At 36.8% G+C, this 19,084-nt stretch overlaps 2 protein-coding genes across 2 annotated transcripts; both read right to left on the minus strand.

The window, feature by feature from the left end:
- Window positions 1-4,911: 4,911 nt before the first annotated feature.
- Window positions 4,912-6,293, minus strand: LOC122282348. Its single transcript, XM_043094307.1, has 3 exons — window positions 6,089-6,293; window positions 5,763-5,977; window positions 4,912-5,679 (listed from the first exon to the last, which is right to left on the minus strand). Exons 1-3 carry the CDS (start codon window positions 6,291-6,293, stop codon window positions 4,912-4,914), a joined length of 1,188 nt encoding a protein of 395 aa, XP_042950241.1.
- Window positions 6,294-11,125: 4,832 nt separating this feature from the next.
- LOC122282956 (beta-amylase 3, chloroplastic-like) lies at window positions 11,126-15,399 on the minus strand. Its single transcript, XM_043095048.1, has 4 exons — window positions 14,762-15,399; window positions 14,138-14,348; window positions 12,527-12,637; window positions 11,126-12,269 (listed from the first exon to the last, which is right to left on the minus strand). Exons 1-4 carry the CDS (start codon window positions 15,331-15,333, stop codon window positions 11,478-11,480), a joined length of 1,686 nt encoding a protein of 561 aa, XP_042950982.1. The 5' UTR covers window positions 15,334-15,399; the 3' UTR covers window positions 11,126-11,477.
- Window positions 15,400-19,084: the final 3,685 nt, after the last annotated feature.

Genomic DNA, 19,084 nt, shown 5'->3' on the forward strand with positions numbered 1-19,084 from the left:
AATTTAATTTTGTCTCCTGGTTGCAACCACCTTATAAGGATGCTAAATTATGAGTCCTTGTTATATGGCAAATGTTGTCTTCCTTAAATATTCTTTGGCATGTCATTGCTAGAGTTTTCATTGAGATAGTCGTGTAATAATGTATAATCCATAAAGACAATGTGGTTGAAATCCATGAGCTATAGACTATTGCATGACTTATATATTCATTGAGAAGAATATTAATTATTGTTTTATCAAAAGTATTCTAAAATTCGTGTTAGAAATACTAGATCAAAATAAATAGCGAAATCGATATTACCTCATCGAAAATATCTTGGTTCTAATGTGGTTGTTCTATGGATTTTCTATTGTCGTTGTTCATCCAAAATCTTCACGACAATGGTGGAGTGTGCAACGTGGTAAGACTAGATCAACACTCACATATTCCACAATCTAAGTGCCAGGACTAGAGAGGAGTCTTTGAGAGAGAGATTTTCTGTATATGCCACACGTATCTCATCCAAATGAGGGAGGGGCTATGTGGTTTAAGGGCCATTCATCAAGACTCATGAAGTGGCTTAGGAGTCATGCACATTATAACCCCCAAGAAAAGAGGAAGGGATGCCCACTATGGGTTCCCTTTATTACAATTTGAATGTCCCCATATTCAGATTCTTTGTCAACAATTTCCATTGCATCAAGATCATGGTGGATAAAAGAAATTTAATCCATAAAGCCTTTGGGATTGGTTAATCTTCAAATCCTTTAGGTATGAACTTTGAAACAGTAAATGATCTTTGAGCCATCTTCAATTAGCAATAAATGTCCGCGTTTGCATTATGTAATCCTTAAGGCTAGAGTTTATATATTGTTCTACTGATGATACATTGATAATTCTCAAACTTTCGCATATTACCCTCACTTTGTGTATAATGTAGGATTAAACACAGTGCTAGAAAAATACCAGAGAGCGAGGAAAATACGAGAAAAAACATAGTGCTAGGGTTGCGATGCCTGCCGTTGGGGGCCTGTAGGGGCCCTCAGCGTCATCTAGCTGGCGATCCTTTGCTAATATGGTGGCCCAGTCTCCAAAACCTCTTCCTGAGGTGGAGATCCCTTTGAGGCCACCAAAGCTTTTGGATGGAGAAACCTTTATCAACTTCTCCAATGAGGAAATTGATCAGTCTACGAAGCCATTTTAGTTCTCCCTGGTTTTGAAGTTTCTTCGACAACGGTCTTCGTTGGATTCTACTAAGGCCTTTATTTGTGGTAGATGGGGTTTGAATTTTCAGCCTGTGGTTTTGGCGATGCCAAATCCTAGATCTATTTTTGTGAGGTTTTCCAATGAGGTGGATTTTATCAAGGCTTTTTCAAGGGAAACCTATGAAGTGTAGGGGCTGCCATATCAGGTGTTTCATTGGAGCCCTGATTATTCTGAGGAGTCTGAGCTAGAGGTGGTTCCTGTTTGGATAGTGTTGCCTAGTTTACCCCCCAATTTCTATCATGAATCATTTCTTAAGAATATCACTATGACATTAGGAAAGTATGTGCATAGAGATAATTGCACTCGGTGTGCTTCTCATACTGATAATGCTAGGGTGTGTATTGAAATCAATATCGCCAATGATCCGATTGATTCATTCTGGATTGGTATGCCACATCAAAAAGGAAGTTTTATTCAATATATGGTGTACAAGACTTTATCGACGTATTGCAGGAAGTGTTTGGCATAGGGGTATAATCTAAATATGTGTAAATGAATTGGAAATGTTATTAAAAATGTGATAATGATATGAGTGTGATAACGATATGATATATCGGCTCCCTTCAATCCAAGCTATTAAAGATGTAGTTTTTTCCATCCTTGTGAATAGTAGTCCTGGCTCAAATGGATTTGGCTTAGGTTTTTTTTTTTAACTTGTTGGAGTATTGTAGAGAAGGACATTGTTTGCGCAATGTGATTTTTTTCGAGGTGCTGATTTGCCTCTTTTTTTACTGCGTCAGCTCTTATACTTATTCCAAAGGTTGAAAACTCAACATCCTTTAATAAGTATAGGCCAATCAGTTTATGTTTTGTGTTTTATATAGTGTGCCCCAACATTCTTATAGATCGTTTGGCTACTATTTTGCCGTGCATTATATCGCAGGAACAATATGCTCCTATTAAAGGAATGAGTATATTTGAGAATATTAGTCGTACTCAGGAGATGGTTTATTGTATTAATAAACCTGTGAGGGGTGGAAACGTTATCCTTAAAATTAATATGGCTAAAGCTTATGATAGTGTGAATTGGGAGTTTTTGTTCCATTTGTTGGAAGGTTTGGTTTTTCTGAGGTGGTGTGTAAATTGCTTCAACAATGTGTTACAACACCTTGGTTTTCAGTTGTGATGAATGGCATATCCAAATGTTTCTTTAAAGGTGGTCATGGGTTGAGGCAAGGAGATCCACTTTCTCCATATTTATTCATTATGGTTGAGGGAATATTATCTCGGTTGTTGAAGAAAGCATTTGTGGCTAATAAAATAAAGGCTTTCTATCACCCTCAGACACTCCACTTATCTCTCATTTATTATATATGGATGATATTGTCATTTTTCCTAATGGTGGTAAATCTTTCCTTAAGTCCATTGCTGATATTTTGAGAAAGTATGAGTTGTGGTCTGGACAATATGTTAGCAAAAAGAAGTATTCCATTACTTTTGCAAGATATTTTCCTCCTTTTTGGTGGCGTCTATTGTTATGAATGTTGGGTTTTGTTGAATGATTTTTTCCGTTAAAATACCTTGGGGCACCTATTGTTTTATAAAGGTTAAAAGCTATCCACTTGGATGATCTGATTGGTAAAATTAAAAAGAAATTGGAAGGATGCCAAAACCGATTTCTATCTACTAGAGCTCGGTTATTGTTGTTGAAACATGTGCTTTTCAGTTTACTAATACATCTTATGTTCGTTGTTCAGGTGCCTTTAATAGTTTTGAGGAAGTTAAATCAATGTTTCAGTAACTTTTTCTGAGGGATGGTTGATGGGAAGCCAAAGAAACATTGGGCGGCATGGCAGATTTTATGTCAACCAGTAGGTGGAGGAGTGGGTTTGAGGAACCTTCATGATATTCAAAAATCCTAGCATATGAAATTTGCTTGGAAAATACTTGTGGATAATTCTTTGTGGTCCCAATTCTTTAGTGCAAAATATATTCGTACTAAACATGTTTCATTGATGGACTGTACTAAGGGGTCTCGGTTTTGGAAATCTCATAGTATGTCAGATGTGCTTCAATTGTCAAAGTGGAATGTTAAGGAAATGTGTCTTTTTAGCATGATAGGTGGCTTGAGGAGGGGCCATTGATGCATCTACAACCAATTAGTGAGAGACCAAATTTGGTAATAAAAGAGTGCAAACTGGATTCTAGTTGGGATGTTGGTCTGATTCAACGTTTGGTTGGAGAGGATAGAACAACTGAAATTATGAAGGTCTTGAGTAACTGTCAAAATGGGGTAGATTGTTTGATATGGATGGAGAGTGTGGATGGAAAATTTTCTACCAAGAGTGCTTGGGATTGCATTCAAATACGAGCACCGAATAATAAATGGATAGATTGGGTGTGGCACTCTTATTTGTCAAAAACATGTCGGTGTCGATTTGGAAGATGGTCTTAGTGTGGATAAGTGGATTAAAGCTGTTGGGATTCCTTTAGCTTCAAAATGTGACTGTTGTATGCATGGGCCCTATGAAACTCTCAAACATGTGCTAGCTAAGGGGGACATTGCCAGAGAAATATGGAGAAGAAGCTATATGTTAGTGGGGTTGCTATTTGTGGAAGGGAGGAGTTGGAAAGATATGGTTGAAATATGACTCCGTAGAGCATCTCAGACATCTCAAATAGGGTAGCTAATTGGTTTGATACTGGGAATAATTATTTGGTGACTTTGGATGAGGAGATGTAGAGCTTAGATGAAAGGTATAGTGGATAATGTTGGTACAGTTTGGAGGGATATTGTGTATTGGGCTTCTCGAATTGGGGAGAAATTAAGTGCAGGAAGGGGTCTTTCTAAAAGAGATTAAGCTATTTTACTAGCCTTGTATGTTCCTATTAAACCGATAGAGAGAAGAATACCAAAGTTGGTGTACTGGAAGAAACCGGAAGTAGGTTGGATTAAGCTCAACCTAGATGGTTGCAGTCGTGGGAATCCAAGTGATGCTAGTGCAGGTGGTGTGTTGAGAACTCATGAAGGAAAGCTTCTTTATGCTTTTGCAATATCAGTGGGGTCTGGCATGAATAATTTTGCAAAAATGATGGGTTTGTTGCATGGCCTTAGGTAGGTGAAAAGATTGGGAGCAACCCGTGTAGTGCTAGAGCTTGATTCCTCGGTTGTTGTTAATTGGATCATAGGAACACGTTGTGACACCTGGTACTTGGAAGCCTATTGGAGTGAAATTCTGAAATTACTTCATCAGATTGATTTTCGAGTGGAGCATGTTTATCATCAAGGAAATTGCCCGGTAGATTTCTTAGCATGTATGGGTGCAGATGGAATCTCGAGTCATGGGATTGCTTTAGGGAGTTGCCGAGGGAGGTGAGAGGTTTGTTGAGACTGGATTCTTTGGATTTGCCATATCTAAGATTGTGAGGTTTTTGTGTTGGGTTTTTAAGTGTTTTTTTTTTTTTTGAAACATTCATCAATACTTTCCATTCATTCATAAAATGTGTTACAAAAAACAGCAACACTCACTTAACTCTCTAAAGACAATCACTCACTGAACTCCCTTCATTGCTACAGGACATTTCTCTAACAATTGTTCTTGTAATTTCAGATGGTCCATCCTCAATCCAGCACCACTCCCCTTCCATACTCAATGCTCTCTTGGCTAATGCGTGGGCAACACAGTTGCCTTCTCTATGAATGAAACTCACAGACCAGTCTGGCCTCAGTAACATCCTGCCACGTATATTGGCATACTGTTGTTCCATCCATGCATAGTTGCCCCTACCTCTGTTACCCCTTTTATCACTCTGTCAGCATCTCCCTCAAACACCACCAACCTGACATCAAGCTCCAAAACAAGCTCCATAGCTCTCCAAAGAGCAGCTGCTTCAGCCAGATCAGAGTTTCCACTAAACTGTTTAGCAGAATTGAAAGTAAACAGAACCTCCCCCACATGGTTCCTTGCCACTATACCCAAGCCCAATTTAAAATTGTTCTTATCTATAGCCGCATCAAAGTTTACCTTAGAAACACCCTCATCTGGTGGCTTCCATTTGATGTTCTTTCTAATCTGAACATGAGATCCCTTCATATTGTTTAGTGCAGCACAAGCTTCTTGAAAGCTTTGAAGACTAGTCATTGCTACATTAAGTACTTTTCGTGGACTGTCAAACTTACTTTCAAAAAACATCATGTTTCTCCTAGTCCATAGTCCTCTCAGTATCATAGAAACTTCCTCTAATTTACTCTGCTGCAATCTAGTTTGCATTTCAGACCATAGCACATAAAAGTCTTTTTCTTCACTAGGCCATTTCTGAAGACCACTCCCACTCTCTGCCCATACATCACTTGCAGCTGGGCATGACCATTGGACATGGCATATTGTTTCTTCACCCCTTTGACAGATCGGGCATGTAGCATCTTCAATTATTTTTCTCTGCACTAGATTCTGCCTTGTTGGTAATATACTCTTCAAAGCCTTCCACACAAACTGCTTTGTAGGATTAGTACATTTAGTCTCCAAACCCCTTCCCAAATTTGCTTCTAAACTTCTTTATTAGAGCATTCCCCGACCATAGATTTTCCCAAGGCATTGCCTAAATGATAGGCACTTCTCACAGAAAACCTACCATCCTTGGTAAAGCCCAACATCATTTCATCCTCCCCCCCTTGCCAACTTAAAGGTATACTGCAAATCATGGCTGCCTCCTCCCTGCTAAACACATCCCCTACCAAGCTCTCATTCCAGCAATGCAAATCCTCAAAGATAAGAGAGCTTACCTTCGAGCCTACAGATAGAGTATTAATAAGTGATCTAACTTTAAAATCTGAGCCATTATGTAGCCACTTATCCTTCCAAATAGAGATGCTCTTCCCATTACCCACTCTCCAAACCATACCTGCTTTCACCAAATCTTGTGCAGCTAACAAACTCCTCCACATAAAAGAGGGCTTATATCCAATCTTTGCATCAATAAACTGACATTTTCTGAAATACTTTTCCTTAAAAATCTTTGCAACCAAAGAATCACACTTTATTTGTAACATCCACCCTTGTTTGGCTAACATAGCCTTATTAAAAACATCAATATCTCTAAACCCCATCCCACCTTCTTTTTTATTTTCTTCCATTTTATCCCAACTCTTCCAATGAATACCCTTCCTATCTTTGTTACCACTCCACCAGAAACTTGCAATAATAGAATTGATCTCATTACACAACTTCCTTGGAAATCAAAACACATTCATTGTGTAAGTAGGAATGGACTGTAAAATTGCCTTAATTAACACCTCTCGACCAGCACTGGACAAAAATGAGTTTTTCCAGCTTCTAATCCTCCTCCACACCCTTTCTTTTATATTTCTAAAAGTTTCATATTTTGATCTTCCAATCATAGTTGGAAGACCAAGATATTTACCATAGTCACCACAAATAACATCACCAGCCACGGCTGCAACTTCCCTTTTTATAATCTCAATGGTATTGGAACTAAACAAGATTGCAGTCTTCTGTCTATTCAGCTTTTGGCCTGAGGAAACTTCATACAATAGCAAAAGATCATGTATAGTCAACCACTCTTCTTTACTTGCCTTACTAAAGATCACACAATCATCAGCAAAGAGGAGATGATTGATTCTGGTCCCACCTCTTATAGCAGCAACCCCTTTTATACTCCCTTTAGCAGCAGCATCACTCAACATGGAGCTCAGTCCCTCAGCACATATGATAAACAGGTAAGGTGACAAAGGGTCACCTTGCCTTAGTCCTCGAGTAGGCATGAAAGAATCACCTACCTTTCCATTCACCACCACTGAATATCTAACCGATTCTACACACTTCAAAATCAAATGGTTCCATTTATCACAGAATCCCAGCTTCTTCATGATGGACCTCAAAAAAGTCCACTCTATTCTATCATATGCCTTTGACATATCTAGCTTTAGAGCCATACTTCCTTCTTGTCCTCTTTGTCTTGCTTTCATGGTATGAAGAATTTCATAGGCCACCATCACATTGTCCATAATTGATCTACCTGGAACAAAAGCACTTTGTAGCCTAGATATTATAAAAGGTAATACATGCTTAAGCCTATTTGCTAGAACTTTTGCTATGAGTTTATACAAAACATTGCATAAAGAAATTGGTCTAAACTCATTAACAGAAAGAGGAACATCTACTTTAGGAATAAGCACAATATTTGTAAATTGCAACTCACTTGGCATATCACCCCCATTTAGTACATTTAGAACTGCCTTACAAACTTTAGGGCCCACTGCTACCCAGTGATATTGGTAGAAATCTGCTCCAAACCCATCTGGTCCAGGTGATTTGAAAGGCCCCATCTGTTGAAGTGCTTCCAGTACCTCCGCTTGCTGAAAAGGAGCCACAAGATCATCATTCATTGCTCTTGTCACTTTCGTGTCCACACTTTGCAAACAGGCATCTATATCTTCTTCCTTTGGATTCGAGGTAGAAAAAATCTTCTGAAAATGATCCTTGAAAGCACTAGAAATAGCAGAATCATCACTTCTCAGAAAACCCTCTGCATCTCTGATATGTTTTATAAAATTCTTCTTCTTTCTTTGTGTTGCACATGTATGAAAAAACCTTGTATTTCTGTCCCCCCCTTGATACCAATGCCTTTTTGCCCTTTGCCTCCATTTAAGATCCTCTTTTTGCAGTAAAACCCCCACTTCATTTTGTAGTCTCACAATCTCCTCCTCATTATACTGGTTTTCATCATCCTGCAATTGTTTTAGTAAAGCAGATTTCTGACTAATCTCCTTTTCCATGTCTAAAAAATGAGATTTCTTCCATCTTGATAAGGATACTCTACAGTTTTTTAGATTTTGTTGGACTTCTCTTATGGGATCAACATTTGAACTTTCCTGCATCCATTCATTACTTATAATATCTTTGCATTCTTCCTCTTGACCCCAAGCCACTTCATACTTGAAAGACTTATGACAGCCTCTTCTCTGTGCAGGTAGCTCTTGAGTTGAAAAGAACAAAGGTCTATGATCCGAGCTTCTTGCCACCAGAGTTTTCACTCTGATTGAGTTGAAACACCCCAACCATTCACTGTTTGCTAAGCCTCTGTCCAGTCTCTCTATAGTAAAAGTGTCATCCTTATGTCTATTGCACCAGGTAAACTTGGAATTCGACCATCCCAAGTCAAACAAACCCCCCATATCTACCACATGTCTAAATTTATGCATCTGAGATTCACATCGCAGGTTCCCTCCTCTCTTCTCATCTTGAGCTAATATTTCATTGAAGTCCCCACAAACAAACCAAGCCATAGGATTAGAAGGCTTTAATGACAATAAAATATCCCATGACACTTGCCTCTTACTCACCTCTGGATGACCATAGAATCCAGTAAACTGCCACTCCATGTCCTCCTTGTCTGCCTTGATTACTGCATTAATATGAAATCTAGTATAGGATTGAATTATCACATCAGTTTCCAGCTTCCATAGTAAAGCCAAACCTCCACTTCTTCCTAACGGATTAACAACAAAACATCCCTCATAACGCAATTTCCTCTTAAGGAATTCCTATCTATATGCTTCTAACTTGGTTTCCATCAAAAAAACCAAGTCTGGTCCCTTATCCTTCACAAGATTGTGAAGGTCATGAACTGCACGGGGGTTACCAAGCCCCTTGTAGTTCCAGCTCAAGATTTTCATTACTCTTGGTGGCGCTGCTTAGCAGCCGCCACCAAGTTCAACTTTGCATCAATGAAGGCCCCTTCCTTGTTAATTTTTATTCTTTTTCTGCTTGTTTCTTTCCCACCACCATCCTCTTCATCAACTAACTCTCTTTTCTGCATCATGTCTGAGGCTAAAATGTTACTGTCCATAGCTTTCCCCCTAGCACATTTTTTCCACCTTCCTCTAGTAATCATAGGCCTTCTGTCACTGGTCTGGCTTATTACTTCAGCACTTAACCCAGGCTGAATCTCATTATTAGCCATACCCAACAGATTTGGACTCTCCTTAGTCAATTCATTAAAAAATTGAGCCTCCATAATTGCGTTTGCATCCAGACCCAAGCCCATGCTCAAGCCCAACTCTCCTTTCCTATGTATATCCTCCTCGTGACCCATTTGATTCTGTTTAATTGATTCCCTAACTGTCTCTTCCTACCTTATCGAATGCTGCAAATTTGAACACTCCTTCCCCTTCCTATCTGTAGATCCCTCCCTCTTTTCAGTTATAACTTCCCTCTTATCCAAATCTTGATGATATGAACAAGCAACAAACTCCACACTCTCATCCTTATCCAAATTTAAATTTGAACTTGGATGAGATCCTTGATTGTCGCCTGCATGGTTAGCCGAATCAGAGTTAGATCCCCCACCTTCTACTGGACCTTTCTTCCACCTCTCGCCAGCACCATTACTAGACCTCCCACTGGACCTTTTCAGCATGCTGAGACAAAGATTCACTTTGTGATCTACACCCTCCATCTGCATGGACTAAGAAACCACACATAAAACAAACCTTTGGCAATTTTTCATACTTGATAGGGATCCACACCTGTTCTCCTTGCACACTAATCATCCTCCCTCTTGCCAGAGGTTGGTATAAATTCAACTCAAGCTTTATTCTCAGGAATCTACCCCACCCTATCCCATCACTCGGGACATCAACTTCCAGAACTCTCCCAATTGTCCTCCCTATCTTCTCCCCATACACTCTATTCATGAATGCAAAAGGCAGGTTATGCAATTGCACCCAGAATTCTTCATAATCAAAACATATCGATTTTGGTTGCTTCAACACATCAAACAACTTAAGAGCAAACAAACCATTGTCAAACAACCATGGTTTTCCGAATAAGACCTTCTCCTTATCTGCCTGTGTAGTAAATGTCACAATGAAGACATTTGACCCACACTCATGAAAAACAGCCTGTTTACTGATCCTCCACACCTTAGCCATCGTGGAAGCAAGGACTTCCTTACTCACCATGCGATCTGTGAACACCTTTCCCACCAGACTTCTGTCACCTTTCTCCTTCATCTCAGACACTCCCTCATCTTCCAATTCCAACACGCACGACTCACTCTCTGTCAACCGTAATTGACTCCATCTCTCTTGAATATCCTCCATAATTGCTCACACTAACAAAAGCCTAAACTTCACACCAAAGACTGCTATAAACTTCACCTCGTTCACCAGAGAGCAAAACGAGAGAAGACTCCTACCAAAGTAGTCTGCTTATAGAATATTCGTTGGGTTTTTAAGTGTTGTTGGTATGTTTTGGGTCGTTTGAAATTTTGTAAAGGTATTTATCCACCTAAAGTGAGGGTCTTTAATAAAGTAACGCCATTTTTTTTAAATAAAAAATAAAAAGTGTATAATGTATGCATGCATTTATAAAGGCCAACAATGTGAAAGTGAAAAGCACGCATTCTTTGAATTTATTATGCATTATTTTTCGGCCTATAATTTACGTCCCAACATTTAATGTATGATGCGTGTTTTCCAGGCATTTTCTAGGTGAAAATGGACTAGCCTGCATATATTCGATCCATATGAACCAATTGGCTACATCAACGCCACTTAAGCAATGGCCTTCTGTGTTTTTCTTTGTGCTAGATCTAGTATTATTAATTGGCACTTTATGATGAAAAAAATGTTCTCTATTTACTTATAATATAACATGAAAATTAGGGCTGGTTTGATTACACAGAACTAAATTATCTCATCTCATCTTATATATAATCATTACAACTTTTTCAAATTTTTACATAAAATATAATAAACAATTCAACTTTTCAAATTCAAAAACAAAATTAATATTAAAAAACTATATTATAATAATATTTTATTCAATTTTCAACATAATATTTTATCTTATTTCATCTAGTAAACAAACGAGACCTAAAATCTCAACTTGAACAACGACAATGCACGCATTAATATTGAAACAGCTTAAAGTACTTTAATTTCGACATTAGAAACATTAAAACTAAATAAATGGAAGTCTGGAAACTTTAAGCAAATTAGTTGTTTGTCAAATGACTACCTACTATGTTGTAGGCACCTGACAACTCAATGCCTTCAAAAACTAGGCCCTAAATTTCACTGCATGCAGTAGTATATTGCAGATGTGTTTAACCATCCGATCAAACTAAGCATAGGAGATCGATGTTATAGCGTATATGCATGTGTCTTGGTAGTTTTTTCACTTCTATTTTCCTTCGTTTCTCTACATTATATTACACTAAGCTATGCATTGTTACACTATATATTGATCATTCCTATATATACTCTTTACACAAGAGCAACCTCTTTAGTACTATTCTGAGTCTTCTCTTTGATGAATCCAACGTAAAGGTTTGTCCCGCTGGAGTCAGAATCAGAAAGTTTCGTGTTTCGACCACCTTCAGACATGTTTTTCACAAAGTGCACCAGATGCCGCCAATTCTCCTCTTCAAACAACCTCTTATTCATTCTTAAGTATGTGAATGCACACAATCCATTTCCAGAATCTGACCTACTTGTCTCTAAAACTTGTCCATATGCACTTGCATCATACCTCTCCAGAGCATTTTCCCCTGCAAGTTCTATCCTTGCTCTCCTAGTTGCCATCTTTACTTGCCGAACTAACCCTTGGGGTGAACTGTTTGCATTCCCAGGCTGTTCTCCATCTTTCATTTCCATGCAGGTGAAGTTTAACACAACTCCATGTTTTCCCAGCATTCGTGCAATTGGAAGGTAGCCATCGCGATATCTAGTATTGTAGTATCCAGCGGTTAGTTCAGCAGCATGTGACCTTGTTCGATAATGCCAGTGGATTCCAGCTACTTTTCCAGAAAGTTTTGCTCCAGTTCCTTGAAATATTCCTTCTGCAGAAGCAAGGATTCTATCACCGTGCTCTAGTAGTTTACCAGAATACCACTCGAGAAAGAAGTGTGCATACTCGCTGTTCCATGTTCCATCCCTACGGAAAAATCCAGTATCCTCTGGAAATTGATTGTACTGGCCACAGTCATGGGGTCCACTTGTTCCCCAATCTTTCTTCCCCATCGCTTCTGCTGCTGCTTGCAGGGAAGCTCTCATATACTGCATCAGATACAATTAAGCAGCTTGTATAAGAATATTATATAATCATGTCTTAATTAATTCTCAGATATATTACGTATTTTATATTAATGTTGGGAATTATCAAATATGCATGGTTCTTTCTTTTGTTGTCAATAAGTTTAGCACAATTAATTAATAGTGTAATTTATGAGCCATGCATATATGTGGGACCAACGTACATGATCAATTTTTCCTTTTTCCAGCTCCTTTACTATATATATGCAATTAAGAGATACCTTGTCATAGCATTGAAATTCTCCAATTCCAGGAAACCTCCAAGTTCCATTGCTCTCTGGATAAGATGGATATCTGAGCTCCCCACAAGGACCCATTCCCACTTGAATTTCCTGCAAAAAAAAAAAAAAATTGATTTTGAGTTCCTAAAGCTGAAAGAAATTATTTCATTTCTTGGTACTGTTTGAAAATGATATCATTGCAAAGTGAGATCTTACAGCTTGCTGCTGTCAAATAATGGCCTCGGCAAATTATAGGGGTGTGATATCTTGTATTAATTATTCTATTCACATCTCTTCTCTTGGATGATTAATTCAACGTACGTAAGGATTGGATTATTCTTTTTTTATACCTTTCTAAATTATTCCATGTAAGTGGTTTGGGTAGTAAGGTGGGTGTGATATCTTGACGAATGGCTAGATCTTGACGAACGGGGGTTTGGGCCATCCTATGGCCGTGTTTTTTCTAATACAATATTATAATATTTTAAAATTTTTAAATATAAAAGATTATGTTTTTGATAATTTTTGGATAATATTTGTATGCCCCGGTTAGGGGTGTAAGGCAATCGGTCCGGATTGGAAAAACCTACCAGACCGACCCATTTGGACTGGACTTGACAGAATGGACCAAACTCCTATGTATATTTTAAAAATATTTTTAATAATTTAATATATTATTTTTATATAGTAATTATAAAAGTTAATGATGTGATTTTCATCTAATTTATTATCATTAACCATATAAAATATTTTTTTAATAAGTTACTTACATAATATACATTAATAATTCACTTAATTTTAATTTAGTAATTTAAATAATTTTTTTATTAATTTATTTGGAAAAAAGAAAAGAAAAAAAAATAAAACAAAAATAATAATTGGACCAGATCGGTCCCTATGGATGTTCGGTCTACTCCGGTCAGAGAAAAATGATGGACCCCCAAACCGGACCGGACCAATTTACACCCCTAGTCCTAGTGAAACTAATTAATATATAGTTAGTACCAATTGTTCTTAGTGAATGTTTAGAACTATGGTAGGAAATATAACTTATAACTTTAGAACTTTTAGTTTATAACTTAAGTAATAAGTTCTACTATTGAAATTTTTTTACTGTTTGATAACTTTATATTTAAAACACTTTTAAATATGTTACATTTATTTGGAAACAAATTAAAAAAGTTCTTTATGATGTTGAATTACGATTATTTGAGTTTTTAAAGATTATGGCAATATTCTTAGAAGTTTAAAAATTGTAATTATCTGAAAGTTGTATGGGTATTTGAGTTTTTAAAGATTATGGTCATATTCTTAGAAGTTTAAAAATTGTAATTATCTAAAAGTTGTATGGGTTTTCGTCCATTAACAATCTTTTAAAATTTGAATTACCTGCATTATTCGGAAAAGCACATTTGGAAAAAAGTTCAAACATACTTTTTAGTTTATTTAAGATTAAAAATATTTTAATATGTAATACTCAAAATCTCAAACAACCTAATTTCTCTATTAAAAAGCTTTTAAGATTATTTAAGTACTTTTTAAAATTTTTACTGCAATCCCAAACAAGCATTAGTATATAAAGATAGATGTTTGTAGATGCTTGTAAATTACCATAATAACATCGCCCAAGAAATCTCTGAATTTGTCACGGAAGCTCCTCATGTAGTCACTGTAGACCTGGATGGGTGTTCTTCCTCTGAGAACAGGCAGTGAATCACAACCCAAGCTTATGTACTCAGGATTCCTCCTCCCTGATCTGTCTGTGTACACTAGTTCTGGGTTCTTGCTTATTTCTTCCAGTACCCATGGAGGTAGAGGAATGCTGCAATATTATAATTCAAAGATAAAATAATTAATTAAATTGGTTATCAGGAGTTAAAAATATTTATTACTCTATCTCATAAAAGAAAATATTAATTAAATTAGAAGAGGAATTAGACATACACAACTTATAAATATATATATATATATATATTAAATCCCATCCTTATAGAACAAGCAGAAAAAATATATGAATTGCAAATGCTTGATTAACCAAAACCAAAAATCTCATATCATTTTATCTCAACTTATCATTATAACTTTTTCAAATCTTCATATAAAATATAATAAACAATTTAATTTTTTCAAATTTCAATACAAAATTAATATTAAAAAATTATATTATAATAATATTTTATTTATTATTATTCAAAACATCTCATCTAATCTTATCTATCTAATCAAATGGATTACCTGCAAGAATCTCCAACGTTTCCTCCACACTGATGAAAAGACATGACAACTTGGAGCTTCAAGCCATGCTTTTGAACCATTTGCACAAGTTCAGCATAGCCTTCCCAGTTGTACCTACGTGGTCCATCTTTCTCCACCAACCCCCACCATGCATCCACCATAACTCCTTCCACTCCCGCACTCTTCAACGCCATCAAGCTCGCATTCATTGCTCGCGGCTTGTTCAAATTCCCTCCGTGCGTTATTGTGTCAAGTGGCAGCATCACAAACACAGGAACCCTTGAATCGTTTCCATCCTGATTATGCCCGCCTGCAGAGGGTGCATGAAGCTTTTCTCTCTTTTCATGATCATGATCATTTCCACAGTACCCTTCGGCGCCATTCAAGGTCGTCTTCTCGCGCGAGAGCTTCGCTTCTAATTTCATCGAGCTCTTGATCACCCGGATGCGGCACGACGGCTTAGTTTGCGCAAAGCAAATTGTGCCGGTGAATTGATCATGATCGGGAGTTTTCAGGCTCTTGGTATCTTTGAGATTGATAAATGACGTTGAGGAACGTAGCGTTAAAGTCATTTTTTTCTTTCGAACGTGGTGTTTTTGAGAGAGTGAGAGATGTGGGAATGGATGAAGGAGGCTGTGGTGTATATTTATAAAAGAGAACCTCGATCGAGTGCTTGTAGCGTCTTTGAAACGGACAACATTGGTGGGCTCTTGCTTCGGAAAGGAAAAAGTGCACAAAAATCAAAGCAATATATACAGTCAGCTCGCTTTTTCTAAGGGTCATTTTCGCTATACGCGGTTACACTTTGTCATTCCTATCTATATAATTAATTTCCCTAAAATTTTACGAACCTCATCATTAATATGTAATTAATTGCGAATGATTATGGATGCAATATACCTGATTGTATACATGAGAATGTTCTGGAATTTGAATGTGGTGGATTTATTCCATACTAAACACGGACAAGCTAAAAGATCCCTGCATGCAACGTAGATGAAGCTTAATATCTAACCAGATCGAGGATTTTAAATATCTAAAAGAGGTGTGCTTGCAACCCTGTGATATTTTGACTTAACAGCTTCCGCTAGCTTTGCCTGTCCTAGTAAACGAGTTGGGTGTTTATCCAAGATGATGAGTCAGGGTAATCTCATGATCATATATGGTAGGTGTTTGGATTATTGGAAAAGAAATATCGAAGATTATAAGAATAACTATATATTTCGATTTATAACCTTTTTTAACTTTTATTATTGTTTGATTTTACGTAATATTAATTTTCTGGTTTATATTTCTTGATGAACCTTGGAAAGAAAGTTAATTTGGATATATAGATCGATGTTGGTGATTTATAACGCATTTGTGAGATCGGTCAGTTATACGTATTATAATTTGAATATACGTACATGCATGATTAAAGAGGACACAGATATAAGTAAATTTTCTCGAAATTAGTAGTAAAAGTTTTTAGTCACTCATCGATGTAAAAATTAGATATGAACGTGTATTATACGTAAGTACTAGATATGAGTTTGTTTTCTGGACCATTATCTCTTGGGTCTGATAACTAACGGGCGGCTTTGTTTTGCCACAATGAAAGGAAAATAGAAGAAATAAACGCTAGGTTCTCGTTGGTCTACGTATGTGTTCTGTCGTTCATAATGCTTTTATGTGGACGAAAAAAATCAAAGAAATTTTGATAAATTTTCTTGGTTTTGGCTTGGTTTGGTTAGGATAAGAAGGACCGGATAGAAGGCTAGCTCTCTCAAAGGACAATACTGGGCTGGCTGCATGTGGTTGTGGCCAAGTCTTTTGCTTTCATTTTCTTGAATCGTTCCTTGATCTGTATACGCTTGGTTGGAAGTTTGTAACAATCCGGCCAAATGGAAGGATCACCATACACTTAGTCTTGACTCTTGGCCGATGGGAACAAAAGTCGCATCTCATGTCATGCGAATTCCTACCGCTGATTTTGAAGCGCCATATAATTATCATCTCTTATAAATACAAGAATGAAGGAATTGAGATGCCTGATCAAGGCCAAGCAGCTTTATTTAAAAATAAATAATAATAAAAAATAAGCGGCGCGCGGATTAATTCTCCTGATCATAATATATATATAAATAAGCCGTTTTACATGCTTTAGGCATGCTTTCATATTATGGATAATCTATATTTGAATTTTATGCACAAAGTTGACTTCTAAATTAATGTATATGAAATTTCAGTGCGAATTTTCCTGTGCCATAGCCTAGACGTTACAAGGTTATCAGAATGATTGGCTGTCAAACGTGTTGGTCGGCTAGTGCCGAGTCAGGTTTGGGTAATTTTCGATTCAATTAACCTGAACCCAACGTCGTACACCAGTAACTAATTAACGCCTCAAATGTCTCAACCCAAATCCAATACAATTATTTTACGATCGAGTTGGCTTGACACGATTTTGATTGTTTTCAATCCTTTTGATCCATTAAAATAATAATAATAATAATAATAAATATTCCCAAATATTTTATTATTAATCCTATTATAATTATTATATTAGTACTAGACAGAGGCAATACAAGAAGAATGTAAGAAAATATTTAAAACAAGAGTTATATTTTTTAATCTAAAATTCAAAATATGTGGTGGCTGGCCAATCGAGTCACATGTTGACCTAACTACTCCATGGCCCATGAACTTGTGAGTTGACCCGACATAACTCGAAAAATAATCGGATCAAGTTTGAGTCGACCCAAACTTGCTTATATATATATATATATAATCGGGTTCAGGTCATGAACTTAAGTTCGAGTTATGTCGGGGAAATACATGATAATAAAAGGATTAGGGTTAGGATTGGATATATATATATATATATATATATATATCCAATCCTAACCCTTTTATTATCATTTGCTGCGTTTGTAGGTCTATAAAAAATTGGCAGCCCTAATGCGAATTGGAAATTATTAACTTGTAAAATTACTTTACACATATTTTGCACACGCTACTCATTGTATTTTTCCATTTGGTTATTTTTTATTCTTTATTTTTCAGGCTGAGTTAATTTTAAGCCTTAGTATAAATACTTGTAATATTTTTTTTATTTTGTAGTTCACTTCAGAACAGTCGGGTATTTTCATGATTCTCCAATACAAGAAACTTCTAGGTTTCTTTCACTTTGATATGGTATCATACGTTTCTTCTTCCTCGCATCCCATGGTGCCGTCTTCTCAGACTTCTCAAGATGCTACGAATCCCTTCTTCCTTCATCCCAATAACAACCCCAGCGTTATTCTTATGATGCAGCCTCTACTTGGAGACAATTATCATACTTGGTCTCGCTCGATGACAATGGCTCTCTTGGCAAAGAAGAAATTATGGTTTGTGGACGGATCGATACTCAGGCCTAATTCCACCGACCTAATTCCACCGACCTTCTTTTCTCTTCTCGGTTACGTTGTAAAAATGTAGTGATTTCTTGGATCCTTAACTCAGTTTCTTCCAAAATTTCTACTAGTGTTTTGTATGTTTCTACTGCTTTTGAGACCTAGATTGATTTAAAGGAGAGATTCTTCCAAAAGAATGGTCCTCAAATCTTTTAGATTCAAAAATCCATTTCGTCCCTCTCTCAAAGTCAACTTTCAGTGAGTGCATATTTCACTCACTTGAAAGCCATTTGGGATGAACTGGTTAATTACAAACCAATTCCTATATGCTCGTGTGGGGCTATGAATACTTTGAACTCCTATGTTCAACAGGAACATATTTTGCAATTTCTTATGGGCCTAATGAATCTTTTGCTTCGGCTAAGGCTTAGATTTTATTGATGGAGCCTTTACCTCTACTTAACAAGGCTTTTTTTTTCTTGTTCTTCAGGAAGAGCAATAGAGAGAAATCTCTATTAACCCTCTTCCTACTACTGATCCTCATGCTTTGTTGCTAACTCTGATGTTCCATGATTTGTGAAATCCTTTGCTAAGAAGGATAGACTGGTATGTAAGCACTGTGGATATATTGGTCATGTCATTGACAAGTGTTACAAATTGCATGGAATTCCATCGGGGTATAAGTGTACGACAACAATCCATGGCCAATCAAGTTATCCTTAGTAATAATTCACCCTCAGCAGTGTCTCCATTTTCTTTGATTGAGGCTCAATATCAACAATTGTTTTCTATGCTCAATGTTGGTTCTCAGAATACCAATGACGATTCCAATCATGTTGTTAACGCAGCAGCTTCATCATCATATCCCTTATCTATTATACTTTCTCCTCAACATTCTATTTTTCATTCTGCCAAACATAAATCCTTTGTTCCATATAAATCAAACTGA

This window comes from Carya illinoinensis, chromosome 11 (genome assembly GCF_018687715.1).
Source record: "Carya illinoinensis cultivar Pawnee chromosome 11, C.illinoinensisPawnee_v1, whole genome shotgun sequence".
Lineage (NCBI taxonomy): Eukaryota > Viridiplantae > Streptophyta > Magnoliopsida > Fagales > Juglandaceae > Carya > Carya illinoinensis.

What these genes read in the sequence shown, in the direction of transcription:
- LOC122282348 (XM_043094307.1), bottom strand. Translation starts at nt 6,293, where the DNA reads ATGGGGTTTAGAGATATTGATGTTTTTAATAAGGCTATGTTAGCCAAA. An exon ending in ACAAGATTTGGTGAAAGCAG is followed by an intron (nt 5,978 to 6,088) that starts GTATGGTTTGGA and finishes CTCTATCTGTAG; the next exon opens with GCTCGAAGGTAAGCTCTCTT. An exon ending in ATGCCTTGGGAAAATCTATG is followed by an intron (nt 5,680 to 5,762) that starts GTCGGGGAATGC and finishes CCTACAAAGCAG; the next exon opens with TTTGTGTGGAAGGCTTTGAA.
- LOC122282956 (XM_043095048.1), bottom strand. Translation starts at nt 15,333, where the DNA reads ATGACTTTAACGCTACGTTCCTCAACGTCATTTATCAATCTCAAAGAT. An exon ending in AACGTTGGAGATTCTTGCAG is followed by an intron (nt 14,349 to 14,761) that starts GTAATCCATTTG and finishes ATAATATTGCAG; the next exon opens with CATTCCTCTACCTCCATGGG. An exon ending in AATTTCAATGCTATGACAAG is followed by an intron (nt 12,270 to 12,526) that starts GTATCTCTTAAT and finishes TATCTGATGCAG; the next exon opens with TATATGAGAGCTTCCCTGCA.